Genomic DNA, 16007 nt, shown 5'->3' with positions numbered 1-16007 from the left:
TGAATTCTTTCTAGTGTTTGGAAACTTATGTTTCTCTTTTTTCCTTATTAGTTGCACAACACTGAATTTTTTGTTCCATTATGGACCCATTATCTTGTTTTTCTAATATGAATTTCTTTTAGTACTTTTTTTTTTTTAGAGAAACTTGTTATTAAATTTAATTTTCTTTAAATACATACCTTTTTCCCACCCTCACCCACTTTGGGGAGGAACAGAAAGCCCCTACCCCTTCTTCCATTTGGGGGATTCCATGTATAAAGCCTGAGATGGTGAGGGTGAAGTATAAAAATATTATTTACAAAGGGGAAGAGGGTGTCCACTGCGACCTTAATATTCAGACAACCCCATCCCCAGGCCCCTTTTTGCTCCTTTAGAAAAAACCCTGGGAATCCATTTGGGTGTCGATCAATCCCTTCCTCTGGGGCGGTGGATACTCAAACCCCAACATGGAATAGGAAGCTCTGAGATCAACCAAAGAACGGAATGGATAGCACCTCAGATCTAGGAGGGGGAGGGGGCTGCCCCCCACCCCCCTGTAGTCAGCAGGCCGGCCAGCCAGCCAGCCTTTGTTTCCATAGGTCCCATGTAAACATTGACTTTTCTTCTGTTCATCCCTGCTCTTCCCGATTTCCTACAGAGCCTCCCTCTCTTCCACTGGAGGCACTTGGTTCCTCCATCTTTCCTTCCTTCCCTTCTAACCTTCCTCTGGAAGAAGTGGGGAGGGAGCGGGGAGGTCACAGGTGTGGCAGAGCCCATCTCATCCCTTCTTCTAGGTCAGGGCAGCTTGTCCTCCTCAGTGGAACCCTCAAAGGAGTGTGCTCGGGCTTCCCTGGTGGCGCAGTGGTTGAGAATCCGCCTGCCAATGCAGGGGACACGGGTTCGTGCCCCGGTCCGGGAAGATCCCACATGCCGCGGAGCGGCTGGGCCTGTGAGCCATGGCCGCTGAGCCTGTGCGTCCAGAGCCTGTGCTCCACAATGGGAGAGGCAACAACAGTGAGAGGCCCACGTACCACAAAAAAAAAAAAGAAAAAAAAAAGGAGTGTGCTCTAAGTTCTTGGCCAAATAGGAATGGATTTCTTTTCCCAGAGCAGGGACAAGGCAGGCAGATAGTCCAGTACCAGGATACAGTGGTCCTGATGGGCAAGTCCATCAAAACTGAGTAGCAGGGAAGAAGGCTTCAGGAAGCAGAGAGGTGGGCAAGTCTAGTCTCACCCTGATGCTGGAAGACTAGCTCTGCACCCCCACCCCTCCAGGTGAGCATGCCCATCACCACCCAACACTTGTTCACTGTGGCTTTGCGGAAGGACCAGGCACCAATGAGGCTAGAGGTCTTCTCCAGGCCTTGGTATGGAGGCAGCACTCACACCAGCTCATCCAATAGGATCCCGATGCTCTGGGTGGCCTCTGAGGGACCAGCAATGGGCTTGTTACACATGGGGCAGACACAGCGTACTTCCAGCCACTTCACCAGACACTTGCGGTGAATGGCGTGTTGGCATGAGAGCACACCCTTCTCATCCTTCCCCTTGAAATCTTCCAGACAGACTGCACAGGTCTGCCCGTATAACTGTAACTTCTTGGCATCACCTTTAAGCACCACCACTTTATATCCATATCGTTTGCTCTGTGCCTGGTTCCAGAGTTTGCTGATAAAATAGCAGCAGAAGATGAGGCTGAGCATGAAGACAAAGATGCCTGTGCCGAAGATGACCATGTAGATGTTGAGGGGAAGGTCTTGGAAACTGATGGGTGGCATCGAGCAGGACTTGTTGGTGCTCACCAGTCCCAGGCCGCAGAAACACCCATTACACCACTGGAATGGGTGCATCAGTGAACTCTCGGCTGGCTTCCTTAGGCAAACGAACGCAGGCGGCGGGGTGGGGCAGGCAGGTTGGGCGCACCAGCTTGCAGGGTTGCAGGAGGGGTGGATGCAGTGCGCGGCAGCCACCTTTGTCTGCAAGTCAAACTCTCTTTTTTAGTACTTTTTAAAAAATGAATTACACATTTTATTTGAAAGCTATATAATAACAAAAACAATTGTTTTCTTGAGATATAATTAAAATGTAAGACTGAATTAGTTTAAGGTTACAACATAATGATTAGATATATGTTATATTGCAGAATTATTACCATAAGTTAACATCCATCACCACACATAGTTACAAATTTTTCTTTTGATGAGAACTTTCAATATTTGCTCTCTCAACAACTTTCAAATATACAATACTGGATTGTTAACTATAGTTACCATGCTGTACATCATATCCCAGGTTTTTATCTTATAACTGGAAGCTTGTACCTTTTGACCACCTTCACGATTTTTGCCCACCCCCAGCCCCTGCCTCTGGCAACCATCAATCTTTCTGTATCTGTGAGTTCAGTTACTGTTTTGTTTTAGATTCCACAAGTATGAGATAATATGGCATTTGTCTTTCTCTGTCTGACTTATTTCACTTAGCATAATGCCCGCAAGATCCATCCATGTTGTCACAAATGGCAGGATTTCCTTCCTTTCTTTTTTCTTTATTCTTTTTTTTTGGCGGGGAGGGGGGGCTGTGCTGAACGGCATGCGGGAGTTCCCCAACCAGGGATTGAACCCAGGCCCCCTGCATTGGAAGCGTGGCATCTTAACCACTGGACCACCAGGGAAGTCCCAGGATTTCCTTTTTTTTAATGACTGAGTAATATCCTATTGTGTGTATGTATGTGTATATATAAGCGTGTGTATATATGTGTATGTATATACTTATGTACATATACTTACACATAATGTATATATAATTGTATGTATACACATACCATATATACACATACATTACATATATATACACACACACCATATTTTCTTTATCCATCTATGTCCGTTTACAATTAGATTGTCTCCATGTCTTGGCTATTGTACATATGCTGCAGTGAACATGGGGGTGCAGATATTCTTTTGAGATAGTGATTTCATTTCCTTCAGATATATAACAGAAGTGGAATTGCTGGTTCCCTTTTCTCCACACCCTGTCCAGCATTTATTGTTTGTAGATTTTTTGATGATGGCCATTCTGACCCATGTGAGGTGATACCTCATTGTAGTTTTGATTTGCATTTCTCTAGAGATTAGTGATGTTGAGCATCCTTTCATGTGTTTGTTGACAATCTGTATATCTTCTTTGGAGAAATGTCTGTTTAGGTCTTCTGCCTATTTTTGGATTGGGCTGTTTGTTTTTTTGATATTGAGCTGCATGAGCTGCTTGTATATTTTGGAGGTTAATCCTTTCTCAGTTGCTTCATTTGCAAATATTTTCTCCCATTCTGAGGGTTGTCTTTATATCTTGTTTATGGTTTCCTTTGCTGTGCAAAGGCTTTTAAGTTTCATTAGGTCCCATTTGTTTATTTTTGTTTTTATTTCCATTTCTCTAGGAGGTGGGTCAAAAAGGATCTTGCTGTGATTTATTTCATAGAGCGTTCTGCCTATGTTTTCTAAGAGGCTTACATTTAGGTCTTTAATCCCTTTTGAGTTTATTTTTGTGTGTGGTGTTAGGGAGTGTTCTATTCTCCTTCTTTTACATGTAGCTATCCAGTTTTCCCAGCACCACTTATTGAAGAGGGTGTCTTTTCTCCATTGTATATTCTTGCCTCCTGTATCAAAGGTAAGGTGACCATATGTGCATGGGTTTATCTCTGGGCTTTCTATCCTGTTCCATTGATCTATATTTCTGTTTTTGTGCCAGTACCATGCTGTCTTGATTACTGTAGCTTTGTAGTATAGTCTGAAGTCAGGGAGCCTGATTTCCTCCAGCTCCGTTTTTCTTTCTCAATATTGCTTTGGCTATTCGGGGTCTTTTGTGTTTCCATACAAATTATGAAATTTTTTGTTCTAGTTCTGTGAAAAGTGCCATTGCTAGTTTGATAGGGATTGCATTGAATCAGTAGATTACTTTGGGTAGTATAGTCATTTTCACAATGTTGATTCTTCCAATCCAAGAACAAGGTATATCTCTCCATCTGTTAGTATCATCTTTAATTTCTTTCATCAGTGTCTTATAGTTTTCTGCATACAGGTCTTTTGTCTCCTTAGGTAGGTTTATTCCTAGGTATTTTATTCTTTTTGTTGCAATGGTAAATAAGATTGTTTCCTTAATTTCTCTTTCAGATTTTTCATCATTAGTGTGTAGGAATGCAAGATTTCTGTGCGTGAATTTTGTATCCTGCTACTTTGCCAAGTTCATTGATTAGCTCTAGTAGTTTTCTGGTCGCATCTTTAGGATTCTCTACGTATAGTATCATGTTATCTGCAAACAGTGATAGTTTTACTTCTTTTCTGATTTGGATTCCTTTTATTTCTTTTTTTTCTCTTATTGCTGTGGCTAAAACTTCTAAAACTATGTTGAATAATAGTGGTGAAAGTGGGCAACCTTGTCTTCTTCCTGATCTTAGAGGAAATGGTTTCAGTTTTTCACCATTGAGAATGATTTTGGCTGTGGGTTTGTCATATACAGCCTTTATTATGTTGAGGTAGGTTCCCTCTCTGCCCACTTTCTGGAGAGTTTTTATCATAAATGGGTGTTGAATTTTGTTGAAAGCTTTTTCTGCATCCATTGAGATTATCATATAGTTTTTATTCTTCAAGTTGTTAATGTGGTGTATCACATTGATTGATTTGCGTATATTGAAGAATCCTTGCATTCCTGGGATAAACCCCACTTGATCATGGTGTATGATCCTTTAATGTGCTGCTGGATCCTGTTTGCTAGTATTTTGTTGAGGATTTTTGCATCTATGTTCATCAGTGACATTGGCCTGGAATTTTCTTTTTTTGTGATGTCTTTGTCTGGTTTTGGCATTAAGGTGTCGGTGGCCTTGTAGAATGAGTTTGGGAGTGTTCCTCCCTCTGCTATATTTTGGAAGAGTTTGAGAAGCATCGGTGTTAGCCCTTCTCTAAATGTTTGATAGAATTTGCCTGTGAAGCCATCTGGTCCTGGGCTTTTGTTTGTTGGAAGATTTTTAATCACAGTTTCAATTTCAGTGCTTGTGATTGGTCTGTTTATACTTTCTATTTCTTCCTGGCTCAGTCTTGGAAGGTTGTGCTTTTCTAAGAATTTGTCCATTTCTTCCAGGTTGTGCATTTTATTGGCATATAGTTGCTTGTAGTAATCTCTCATGATCCTTTGTATTTCTGCAGTGTCAGTTGTTACTTCTCCTTTTTCATTTCTAATTCTGTTGATTTGAGTCTTCTCCCTTTTTTTCTTGATGAGTCTGTCTAATGGTTTATCAATTTTGTTTATCTTCTCAAAGAACCAGCTTTTAGTTTTATTGATCTTTGCAATTGTTTCCTTCATTTCTTTTTCATTTATTTCTGTTCTTATCTTTATGATTTCTTTCTTCTGCTAACTTTGGGTTGTTTTGTTCTTCTTTCTCTTTCTCTTTCTCTTGTTTTAGGTGAAAGGTTAGGTTGTTTGAGATATTTCCTGTTTCCTGAGGTAGGATTGTATTGCTATAAACTTCCCTCTTAGAACTGCTTTTGGTGTAGGGTCGTCATGTTTGCATTGTCACTTGTTTCTAGGTATTTTTTAATTTCCTCTTTGATTTCTTCAGTGATTTCTTGGTTATTTTGTGGCATATTGTTTAGCCTTCATGTGTTTGTATTTTTTACAGTTTTTTTTCCTGTAATTGATATCTAGTCTTATAATGTTGTGGTCGGAAAAGACACCTGATACAATTTCAATTTTCTTAAATTTACCAAGGCTTGATTTGTGACCCAAGATATCATCTATCCTGGAAAATGTTCCATGAGCACTTGAGAAGAAAGTGTATTCTGTTGTTTTTGGGTGGAATGTCCTATAAATATCAATTAAGTCCATCTTGTTTAATATATCATTTAAAGCTTGTGTTTCCTTATTTAGTTTCATTTTGGATGATCTGTCCATTGGTGAAAGTAGGGTGTTAAAGTCCCCTGCTATGATTGTGTTACTGTCAATTTCCCCTTTTATGGCTGTTAGCATTTGCCTTATGTATTGAGGTGCTCCTATGTTGGGTGCATAAATATTTACAATTGTTATATCTTCTTCTTGGTTTGATCTCTTAATCATATGTAGTGTCCTTCTTTGTCTCTTATAACAGTCTTTATTTTAAAGTCTATTTTGTCTGATATGAGAATTGCTACTCCAGCTTTCTTTTGATTTCTATTTGCATGGAATATCTTTTTCCATCCCCTCACTTTCAGTCTGTATGTGTCCCTAGGTCTGAAGTGTGTCTCTTGTAGACAGCATACATATGGGTCTTGTTTTTGTATCCATTCAGCCAGTCTATGACTTTTGGTTGGAGCATTTAATCCATTTACATTTAAGGTAATTATCATTATGTATGTTCCTATTACCATTTTCTTAATTGTTCTGGGTTTGTTTTTGTACATCTTTTCCTTCTCTTGTGTTTCCTGCCTAGAGAAGGTCCTTTAGCATTTGTTGTAAAGCTGGTTTGGTGGCCCAGCGCCATTTAGTAAAGACACTATCCAGTCCCTATTTTATATTCTCATATTTGTTTAAATTAATTGAGTATATATGCATATGTTTATTTCTCAGCTCTCCATTCTGTTCCATTGATCTCTGTGTGTTTTTAGGCCTAAAGCTTTGTGATACAGTTTGAAATTAGTAAGTATCATGCCTCCAGGTTTGTTGTTATTTCTCAGGATTGCTTTGGCTGTTCAGGGTCCTTTGTGGTTCTGTATAAATTCTAGGGTTGTTTGCTCTATTTCTATGAAAAATGTCACTAGAATTTTGATAGGCATTGCACTGAATTTGTAGATTGCTTTGGGTAGTATGGACAAAACAGTGTTTTGGTGTAGTTTTAAGAGTTTTCTACAGTTGAGTCTTGAACAGCAAAGGGGTTAGGGGTGCCAGTTGCACAGTTGAAAATCTGAGTATAACTTTAAAGTCAGCCTTCCATATTTACACTTCAACCAACCACAGATTATGTATTACTGTAGTTGGTATTTATTGAAAAGAATCCACGTATAAGTGGTCTTGTGCATTTCAAGCCTGTGCTGTTCAGGGGTCACCTGTATCATGTCATCTGCAAATAGAGACAGTTTCACTTCTTTTTTTCTGATTTGCTAGAATTTCCAGTACTGTGTTGTATAAAAGTTGCGAGAGTGGGCATCCTTGTCTTGTTCTTGATCTTAGAGGAAAAGCTTTCCATTTTTCACTGTCGAGTTTGTTTTTGACTGTGGGCTTATCATGTATGGCCTTCATTATGTTGAGCTACATCCCCTCTGTACCCACTTTTTTGAGAGTTTTTTAATCATGAATGGATTTCGAATTTTGTCAAATGCTTTTTCTACATCTATTATGATTGTTTGATTTTTATCCTTCATTTTGTTAATATGGTGTATCATGATTGATTAAATTGTAGACATTGAACCATCCTTGCATCCCAGGAATAAATCCCACTTGACCATGGTGTATGATCCTTTTAGTGAATTGATGAATTTGTTTGCTAATATTTTGTTGAGGATTTTTGCATTTGTGCTATGTTCATCAGGCATATTGGGTTGTAATTTTCTTATAGTGTCCTTGTCTGATTTTTGTGTAAGTGGGATGCTGGCCTCGTGATATGAATATGGAAGTGCTCACTGTTGGAAGAATTTGAAGATTGGTATTATTTCTTTAAATGTTTGGTAGAATTCACCCTTGAAGCCATCTGGTCCCAGACTTTTGCTTATTGGGAGGTTTTTGATTACCGATTCAGTCTCCTATGGGTACAGTGGTGGGTCTGTTCAGATTTTTATTTCTCCATGATTCAATTGTGGTAGGTTGTATGTTTCTAGGAATTTATCCATTTTCTAGGTTGTCCAGTTTGTTGATGTATAATTGTTCATAGTCCTTTCAGTACTTTTAAAATAGCCAAAATATAAGTAATCATTAGATTGAAGACTAGAAACTGTCACATTTTCTGTATGGAACTCTGTGTCTTTCTACGTAGTTTATAACCCAGGTTTTCATGAATGCATTAAATAGATTACCCTAAATATCAACACATGATAAGAACCAATTAATATGTAGAGACATCTGTAAAATATTTTATTTTTAGAAAGTTTCATGACTTTCTTTTTTTTAAATTAATTTATTTATTTATGGCTATGTTGAGTCTTCATTACTGTGCATGGACTTTTCTCTAGTTGTGGCGAGCAGGGGCTACTCTTCGTTGCAGCAGGCTTCTCATCGTGGTGGCTCCTCTTGTTGCAGAGCATGGGCTCTAGGCGCGCGGGCTTCAGTAGTTGTGGCATGCGGCTTCAGTGGTTGTGGCTTGCGGGCTCTAGAGCGCAGGCTCAGTGGTTGTGGCACACAGGCTTAGTTGCTCTGCAGCATGTGGGATCTTCCCGGACCAGGGCTAAAACCCATGTACCCTGCATTGGCAGGTGGATTCTTAACCACTGCGCCTCCAGGGGAGTCCTGTAAAATATTTTAAATGTTAGTATTGAAATCTTCATTTTGTTCTTGTAACTAAGAAATGAAATGATGCAAAAATTAACATGAAAATCTTGTTACAGAACCAAAATAATAGGACTTGGAAGAATAGAAAAGATGGTTGTTGAAAATTAGAGATATTTGCTAAAGATAGTAAATAATCTGCTTCTCCATAGGTATAATGGACAGTGGGACCTTGGCCAGGAAGTCCTTGATGACATCATTTATAGAGCTCAGCTAGAACTCTTTTCTCAACCGCTATTGGTAAGTTGTTATATTTAGTTTTTATTAAACATTCCTGTGCCTGAAAAGGGCACTGGTAGGTTTAAAATTCAATATGTAATATATATGAGGCGTTTTAAATCATTGAGGGAAAAAGATTTATTCCATAGTAACAATTGGAGAGAAAACAAAATTGGTTTAGATCCTGTCCTCTTACAACATATCAAAATAAAGTTCATATAAATTAAAGAATTAAATGTCTTAAAATCCTTTAAGAAAATAAAGAAGAAAAGTTATAAATATTTACTCAAATTTCTAGAGAAGGAAGGACTTTCTAAGCTTTAGTGATGGTGACACATCAAAAAAGGTTGATTTTTTTTTCCTACATAAACATCTGAATTCTAAACCATCAGTTTTTGTTTGTTTGTTTGTTTTGTTTTGTTTTGTTGGCTGTACTGTGCAGCATCCGGGATTTTAGTTCCCTGACCAGGGATAGAACCCATGCCCCCTGCAATGGAAGTGCGGAGTCTTAACCACTAGACCACCAGATAGTCCCTAAACCATCAGTTTTTTAAAACCAAAATTAATATGTGGTACACAAATTGAGAAAAATATTATCAACAGGCATGACAAAAAAGCCAATTAATATTTTGTTCTATATAAAAATTTCATACTTTTCCACAAAATAAATATGTCTCCAAAGGATAAATGATCAATCAAAAATAAATGTGGGGCTTCCCTGGTGGCGCAGTGGTTGAGGGTCCGCCTGCCGACGCAGGGGACACGGGTTCGTGCCCCGGTCTGGGAGGATCCCGCGTGCCGTGGAGCGGCTGGGCCTGCGCGTCCGGAGCCTGTGCTCTGCAACGGGAGAGGCCACAACAGTGAGAGGCCCGCATATCACAAAAAGAAAAAAATAAAAAAAATAAAAATAAAAATAAAAAAAAAATAAATGTGAACATCCAGTAGCAGAGTAAAAAAGGCATTCTCTATGTTACCAGTAACAGTATGACACAACTCTGATCATCCCTTTGCAGAAGCAGTTTGGTAATGTGTGTGTATTTTCTTTGACCTACTATCCCATGTCTAGCAACATTTCCCAAGAAACTACTTAAAAATTTTTTTTAAGTATTGTGAACACTAGATCAATGTTAGTTTAATTGCAAAGGAGTCAGAACTTTAAACATTTTACAGCAGAGAATTATTAAGTTATGTTATTTACTTGATGAAATTATATGTTTGAAAATTCATATTAAAGGAACATGCTAGCTGTGTTAAGTGATAAAGCAGTATACAACTATTTTTTAAATCTAGACAGGACAAAGGAAACAAAACAAACACTAATAGTTGTCTAGGTGATTCAATTGTGGATAGTTTTTATTTCTTTGCAATTTTCTGTGTTTTCTAAGCTTTTTGTAGTATTTTATAATGGTATTTAAAAAATATTATTTATGTATTTTTACTTGAAGCAATTTAAGAGTACAATTTTTAAAGCCATTTTCTTCATATCATTTTTATATCTTAAGCTAAATATGAATTTATTGAAGTAACATTTATATTAATTCTTTCATATTTGAATTTTTTTTCCTTATGTCAGCATCCCTAATTTTACCCTAAAGGTTACTGTAAAACAAATGGACAGGGAATTCCCTGGTGGTCCAGTGGTTAGGGTTCCGCACTGTCACTGCCGAGGGCCCAGGTTCAACCCCCGGTTGGGGAACTAAAATTCCACAAGCTGCATGGTGCAGCCAAAAAGAAAACCAAAAAACAAATGGACAACAAGATAAAAAATTATATCATGATGATAAGACCTTGCATGTGAGACTCTTTAAATTCATACTTTTATCCTTGTAAAACTTATAAATTAACTAGAGGTGGCATTTCCAAGGCAATATAGGTAGAGAGATTAGTAATCTGTAGTTCTAGAATAATCCTTTTTTGTTAGGGGTCTCCAAGGGACCCAGTGAATAACACTCCTTTTCTCTAAAATAGAGCCCGGTGATAAATAGATAAAATAGTTGGTAGATAGAAAAGCAAACATCATCTTTATTGCTGATAAAGGCTAGATTTGAAAGACTTGACTCCCTACACTTTCGTCTGGATGTTGGAACAGCATGGAGAGAAGGTTTGAGTTGGCAGAGCAGGCACAGGTATCCAGGTTGTTGCATTTCACTTGTCCTGTCCAAGTGGAGAGGGAGGGAGAAAACGGTCCTCTAGCTTAAGGTCTTTGCTAGATTAGAACTACCCAATCAGGAAACATGGAGCAGCCAATGGTGATTACTCTCCAGACACATATCTCACTCTCCTCCATGGAGGGCAGAAAGTGGTGGAACAAAATGCCAGACGTGTTTAGGGAAAATTTCTCCTCATGGAAACAAAGCTAATTTTTTTATTATAGATTAAATTTTGCATGTTATTTATCATCTGAATAATCAGAAACTTATTCTAAATTTTCTTATATCAGGGTTCAAATGTTAAAAACACTTTTTCATTCTTTGGAATGTTTTTTCTCTTTGAAAGTCAACAACTTCAAGGAATCGATGGGGGTGTGTGACTCACATTATTTTAAATGAATTCTCATTTTAAAGCCTGCCTAAAAGAATATAGACCAGTGGAGATACAAACATTTCTGACACATTATACTTGTATATTTTATAATAGACGTTTTAAGTACATATTTGAAAAAGTAGGGAAACATGAAGTGTAAAATAAGCATAAATTGTATATCGAGTGTAAATATATATAGACTTAACATTATCATTTTAGGTTGCCAATGCCATGAAAAACTCATTACCATTTGATGCTCCTGATTCTTCACAAGAAGGCCAGAAAGTACTTAAAGTCGAAGTCACTCCAACAGTGCCGAGGATCTCTCGGACTGCGATTACAACAGCTTCAATCCGTCGCCATAGATGGAGGAGAGAAGGTGAGTACAAAATCCCTACAGCCCACTCATGGATTAAAGTAAGTTTTTACAGACTATATTAATTAGCACATGATATTATAATACTTTATGTAAGTACAGTAAAATTGTTTAGTTGTTAAAAATAGTACTAGAAATATGGTTTAAATACCGGAATTCATTTTAATATAAATATGTATATATATTTTATAAAGCAGAAAGATGTTATTTAGTCTGCTCTATGAATGTTAAAACAGAAAATAAGATCAAGTTAATTTTTGTCTTTTTTTGAACTAGTAATAACAATAGGAAACAAATTTCTGTAAGCCTGTTACCATACTGGGAAAAAAGGTGCCTGTATGAGAATTGTGGGAGAAAACTATATAACTGGCCAAACTAATGGTATAATACAGCTATCCATAAGAGAATTGATTTTTATCTTTCTTTTTCTTTAAATGTAAGTGCTGAATCCAGCAGTATTTCATAGGCTTATGGTACTTGAATAGACAAGCTGTCTTGCCTAAGAGATATTAATTGCCGTTTTAATGATCTCTATTTTTCTCTCCTATTCATTTGCAAACCTCACATTATTCATCTGCTGCCTTATGTGTGTGCATACTGTGCACACACATGTAACTATATAAATAATGTTTGTGTTTATATCATATCCATTCTCTTATCTGCCTGGGTCAAAATGCTCAGAAAAGAATAGAGCAGCACAAAAGCACTAAAATTTTATATGTTGAATCCCAGATGGCTTTGACTTCTCAAACGAGGCTGACTCAAGTATTCCTGGCTCCCCGATCCAACACGGCTCCACTGACCTAGGGATCAAACGTGTGCAAGAGGGGGAGGTGCTGGTGCGCAGGACTCCTGAGCATGGCTCACCGGAGCCCAACTCAGCAGCAGCCACAACAGAGGGTAGGACAGAGATGAGGAGGCAAAAGTCAGTGAGGCAGTTGCTGGAGAAGGATCCTGGCTCTCTGTCCCCAAGCAGAACATCTTTCTATTCTAGTGTGTGTTTCCACTACCCCAGGGCATATTAGCTCCTCCTTGCAAAGTGCACCCCCCCCCCATATGGCTAGCACCAGGTCAGGTACAATCTTTAGTTACCATTTGTGCTGGCCTGGAGTCTGCATCCTTGTGTAATTAAAGAACAGCTTGGCATGGCTACTAACAAAGGAGAGGCCTGTCTCCAAAAGGTCTGCAAATGCTTGGGATTTTTTCATTACTGAGCATGTTTATTCCAACATCAGGAAAGGAAAAATGCACCCAATGGACATGAGCCTTATTAGTCAGTATGCATCAATTTCATTTATATAGTAATGTATTCTTTTGAAAATATGTGAGGAAAGTTGTAAAGCATTAACACATTATCTTTGAGAAACTGAACTAAAGTGGAGCCGGCTGATTTGTCTCTAGTCCCAGGGTGGTCAATTAACAAGAATTTCTTATCTCTTTGACAGAATAAACAGATATTGATTGGCTTTTTATAATCGTCGAGTCAGGTTGCCTGGGTCTAACTAGTGAACTACTGACATCTTTCCTCTATAAATGTGCTGTCCTGGTGCACACTACATTTTATCATTTATTATAAATAATGATTGCCTTATAAAGCTCCCAAACAGAATTGCAATGTATTATTTAGAGGTTATAAATTCTAGCATATACTTGTTTCTACAGTGTGGGTATCTCAAATGAGAATTTTTTTTACCTCTCCCCTGCCACCACACCCACGACCACTATCTGGAAAAGAATACTTCTCTCTGATAGGAAAGTATTTATTTGCAGTTTTACATGTGATGCCATAGAAGCTGGTTTTGTGAAAGAGGGAACTGTGGCCTAATAGTTTTTTGTTATTTAATATATTGCTGCTGTGGAAGCTATACACTAATTTATGAAATATAGCAAGAAGTTTTAAAATAGGTTACATATTTTTACTTATATTAAAGACCAAACGTACATGAAGCAGTTACCTTCTACCTTAGGGAAATCTCTTGCTTTTTGGTGCATTAGAAATTTGAGCATGCTCAGTAAGAATCTAAATCTACCTTCTGTTCCCTTGCCCATTTGCCCAGATTGACCTTACTTCATTTAACAGTGTTGCATGTGCATGATCTAGGGACACAAAGAAATTGGTGCTATGCAGAGAATCGTGTGAAAGACGTAGCCTTCCCTTTTCGTTCTTCTGTATCTCTCTATGTTATTCCTGGGAGTCAGTTTTATCTTGTATAATGCATAAAAATAAGTATATGAATAGATGTCGAATTCAGAGTTGGCCTAAATTGAACAACAGTCTATTTCTCCACATTCTTGATGCCTAAATGAGACACTTGAAGTGTGTCTACTACCATTGTTAGAATATTGGAGTATTTGTGCTAAACGGAAGTACATTAACCCTTGATGAAATTCTAAAAAGTATGGGGTTAGGTAGAAACATTTCTTCCTGTTAATCATAAGTCATACACTTTGAAAAAGAAATCAAAATAGAATTCCTTTAAAATATCCTATTAAATGTTAAAACATCCTATTTTAATATTTCCTATTACTGGTAAAATTTCACTATGAGAGGGTGGGGTGTAGCCACAAAGAAAGAGGAATGAGTTCCTTCGGTGTGTTTGAAATTTCTCAAATTATTTTCCTTTTTAATCTAGCTTAATTGTAGCTTTAAATCAATATTAGTAAAAGCTAATTTATAAGGAAAGGCAGACATAAATAGAAAAGTTCATTAAAAATCCTTTTTGGGGGGCTTCCCTGGTGGCGCAGTGGTTGAGAGTCCACCTGCTGATGCAGGGGACACGGGTTCGTGCCCCGGTCCGGGAAGATCCCATGTGCCGCGGAGCGGCTGGGCCCGTGAGCCATGACTGCTGAGCCTGCGCGTCCGGAGCCTGTGCTCCACAGTGGGAGAGGCCACAACAGTTGAGAGGCCCGCGTACCACAAAAAAAAAAAAAAAAATTCCTTTTTGGTTGCTCATATTTGGATCATGAATAGTATTATCACCCAGGGAGAAAATTAGAAAGGAAAAAAGTTGTTAGACACAATTGCCTTTTTATTCCTTGAGGTTTTTTAAACAGAAATATGGAAATTGCTAAAACCTATGAAAAGTTTTGGTAATTCTGAAGTCTTTTGGAGTTTTTGGATTAGCATCAATAATTGGTCTTCTATAAGAAAAGGAAGGGAATTCCCTGGTTGTCCAGTGGTTAGGACTCTGTGCTCTCACTGCTGAGGGCCCAGTTTCAATCCCTGGACAGGGAACTAAAATCCTACAAGCCGTGTGGCGCAGCCAAAAAAAGAAAGAAAGAAAGAAAGAAAAAAAAAACATGTTTTCTAATGGTTTTAAATAGTTTTACAGTTAAAGTTGTATTTATTATATGTTGAAATTGAAGGGAGAATATGAGCCCATAACCTACCTTTATCCCGATTGTGAAGTAACATTTTATTTGTGACTTTTAAAAGCTGGATTTAAAGTTATTACTAAACTGAGGACAACGCTTGTGATTAAAGTATATTCAGTGTTCCACTATACTGAAATAGCTTTTCTTAGTATATAAAATATCAGTAGATTCTCTTGCATGGTGGTTTTTATGTTATCATCATCTCTTTATGGCCATATTGCTTGGGCATCAGATCTGCATGTGGCAAGATTCAGAAGCTAGCACTAAGTCTCTCAGTCTCCTTTCCTAACCATATATATACCCAATGATACATTTCTGTTCACTCCTAGTTTTATATTACTGATATTAATTCTGAACCAGTAACTATCTTTTCTTGGGCATTGTGGAGTTCTTTAGAGTAATTGTAAATAAATTGCTAAGATGATGTCATATAAATATAATTTAAAGTTTTTGTTTTGCTGTACATTATATACGGTTCTTTTGAAGATGGGGTTGAGAGAAGTGGTGTCAGCTGCATTTTCATATGGCTTTGCATGATGAATAAAGATTGTTAAACTGCTGGATATAATAAGATGCCTTTTGCTTTAAGGATAGCCTAGTTCATTCTTCTTTTGAAGGAAAGAAATAACTAATCCATATGAGAAAACATTTTTATTTTTTTCAGGTACTGTGTTAAATAAAGATTGTGTTTAAGTATTTCATGTATATTTTACTTAAGTAACTCGTATCTCAAAGTAATGTTTTTTCAGATTTCTTTCCTAACATTTTACCTTAACTATAATATTGATATCTATATGTAGATTCAGATTTAACTTTCTTACAGTCTGGTAAATATATTTAAAAGGTAGCAAACTGCTATCAGTTTTTGAAAGAAACAAATGTTCTACTTTCTAAGAGAATGTTGATCATACTTTCAGTAAGAGAATTGGGCTTTCTGGAAACCCCAAGCTAAATATATTATATATGCTTCCTTTCTTACAAAATCCCAAGATAAGGATTCTTTTCATTAACTGAAGTTTCTGCATAAAGCATAATGA

General features: G+C 37.6%; 1 protein-coding gene and 1 pseudogene across 18 annotated transcripts in view; one reads left to right on the top strand and one right to left on the bottom strand.

Annotated features, from left to right (window-relative positions):
• HYCC2 (hyccin PI4KA lipid kinase complex subunit 2) overlaps positions 1 to 16007 on the top strand; it is a 71661-nt gene that overhangs the window by 47100 nt on the left and 8554 nt on the right. For 9 of the 18 annotated variants that reach the window (XM_067026538.1, XM_067026537.1, XM_059053383.2 and 6 more), the window contains 3 exons: positions 8630 to 8717; positions 11439 to 11598; positions 12328 to 12495. In XM_067026538.1, the coding sequence (XP_066882639.1) occupies positions 8630 to 8717; positions 11439 to 11598; positions 12328 to 12495 (416 nt within the window). The remainder of the gene's footprint in view (positions 1 to 8629; positions 8718 to 11438; positions 11599 to 12327; positions 12496 to 16007) is intronic. The other 9 variants (XM_067026551.1, XM_067026542.1, XM_067026549.1 and 6 more) reach the window with 1 other exon arrangement.
• LOC131750675 (RING finger protein 122 pseudogene) lies at positions 1339 to 1846 on the bottom strand (annotated as a pseudogene).

Source organism: Kogia breviceps, chromosome 2 (assembly GCF_026419965.1).
Source record: "Kogia breviceps isolate mKogBre1 chromosome 2, mKogBre1 haplotype 1, whole genome shotgun sequence".
NCBI lineage: Eukaryota > Metazoa > Chordata > Mammalia > Artiodactyla > Physeteridae > Kogia > Kogia breviceps.
This window is presented reverse-complemented; position numbering and strand designations above follow the sequence as displayed.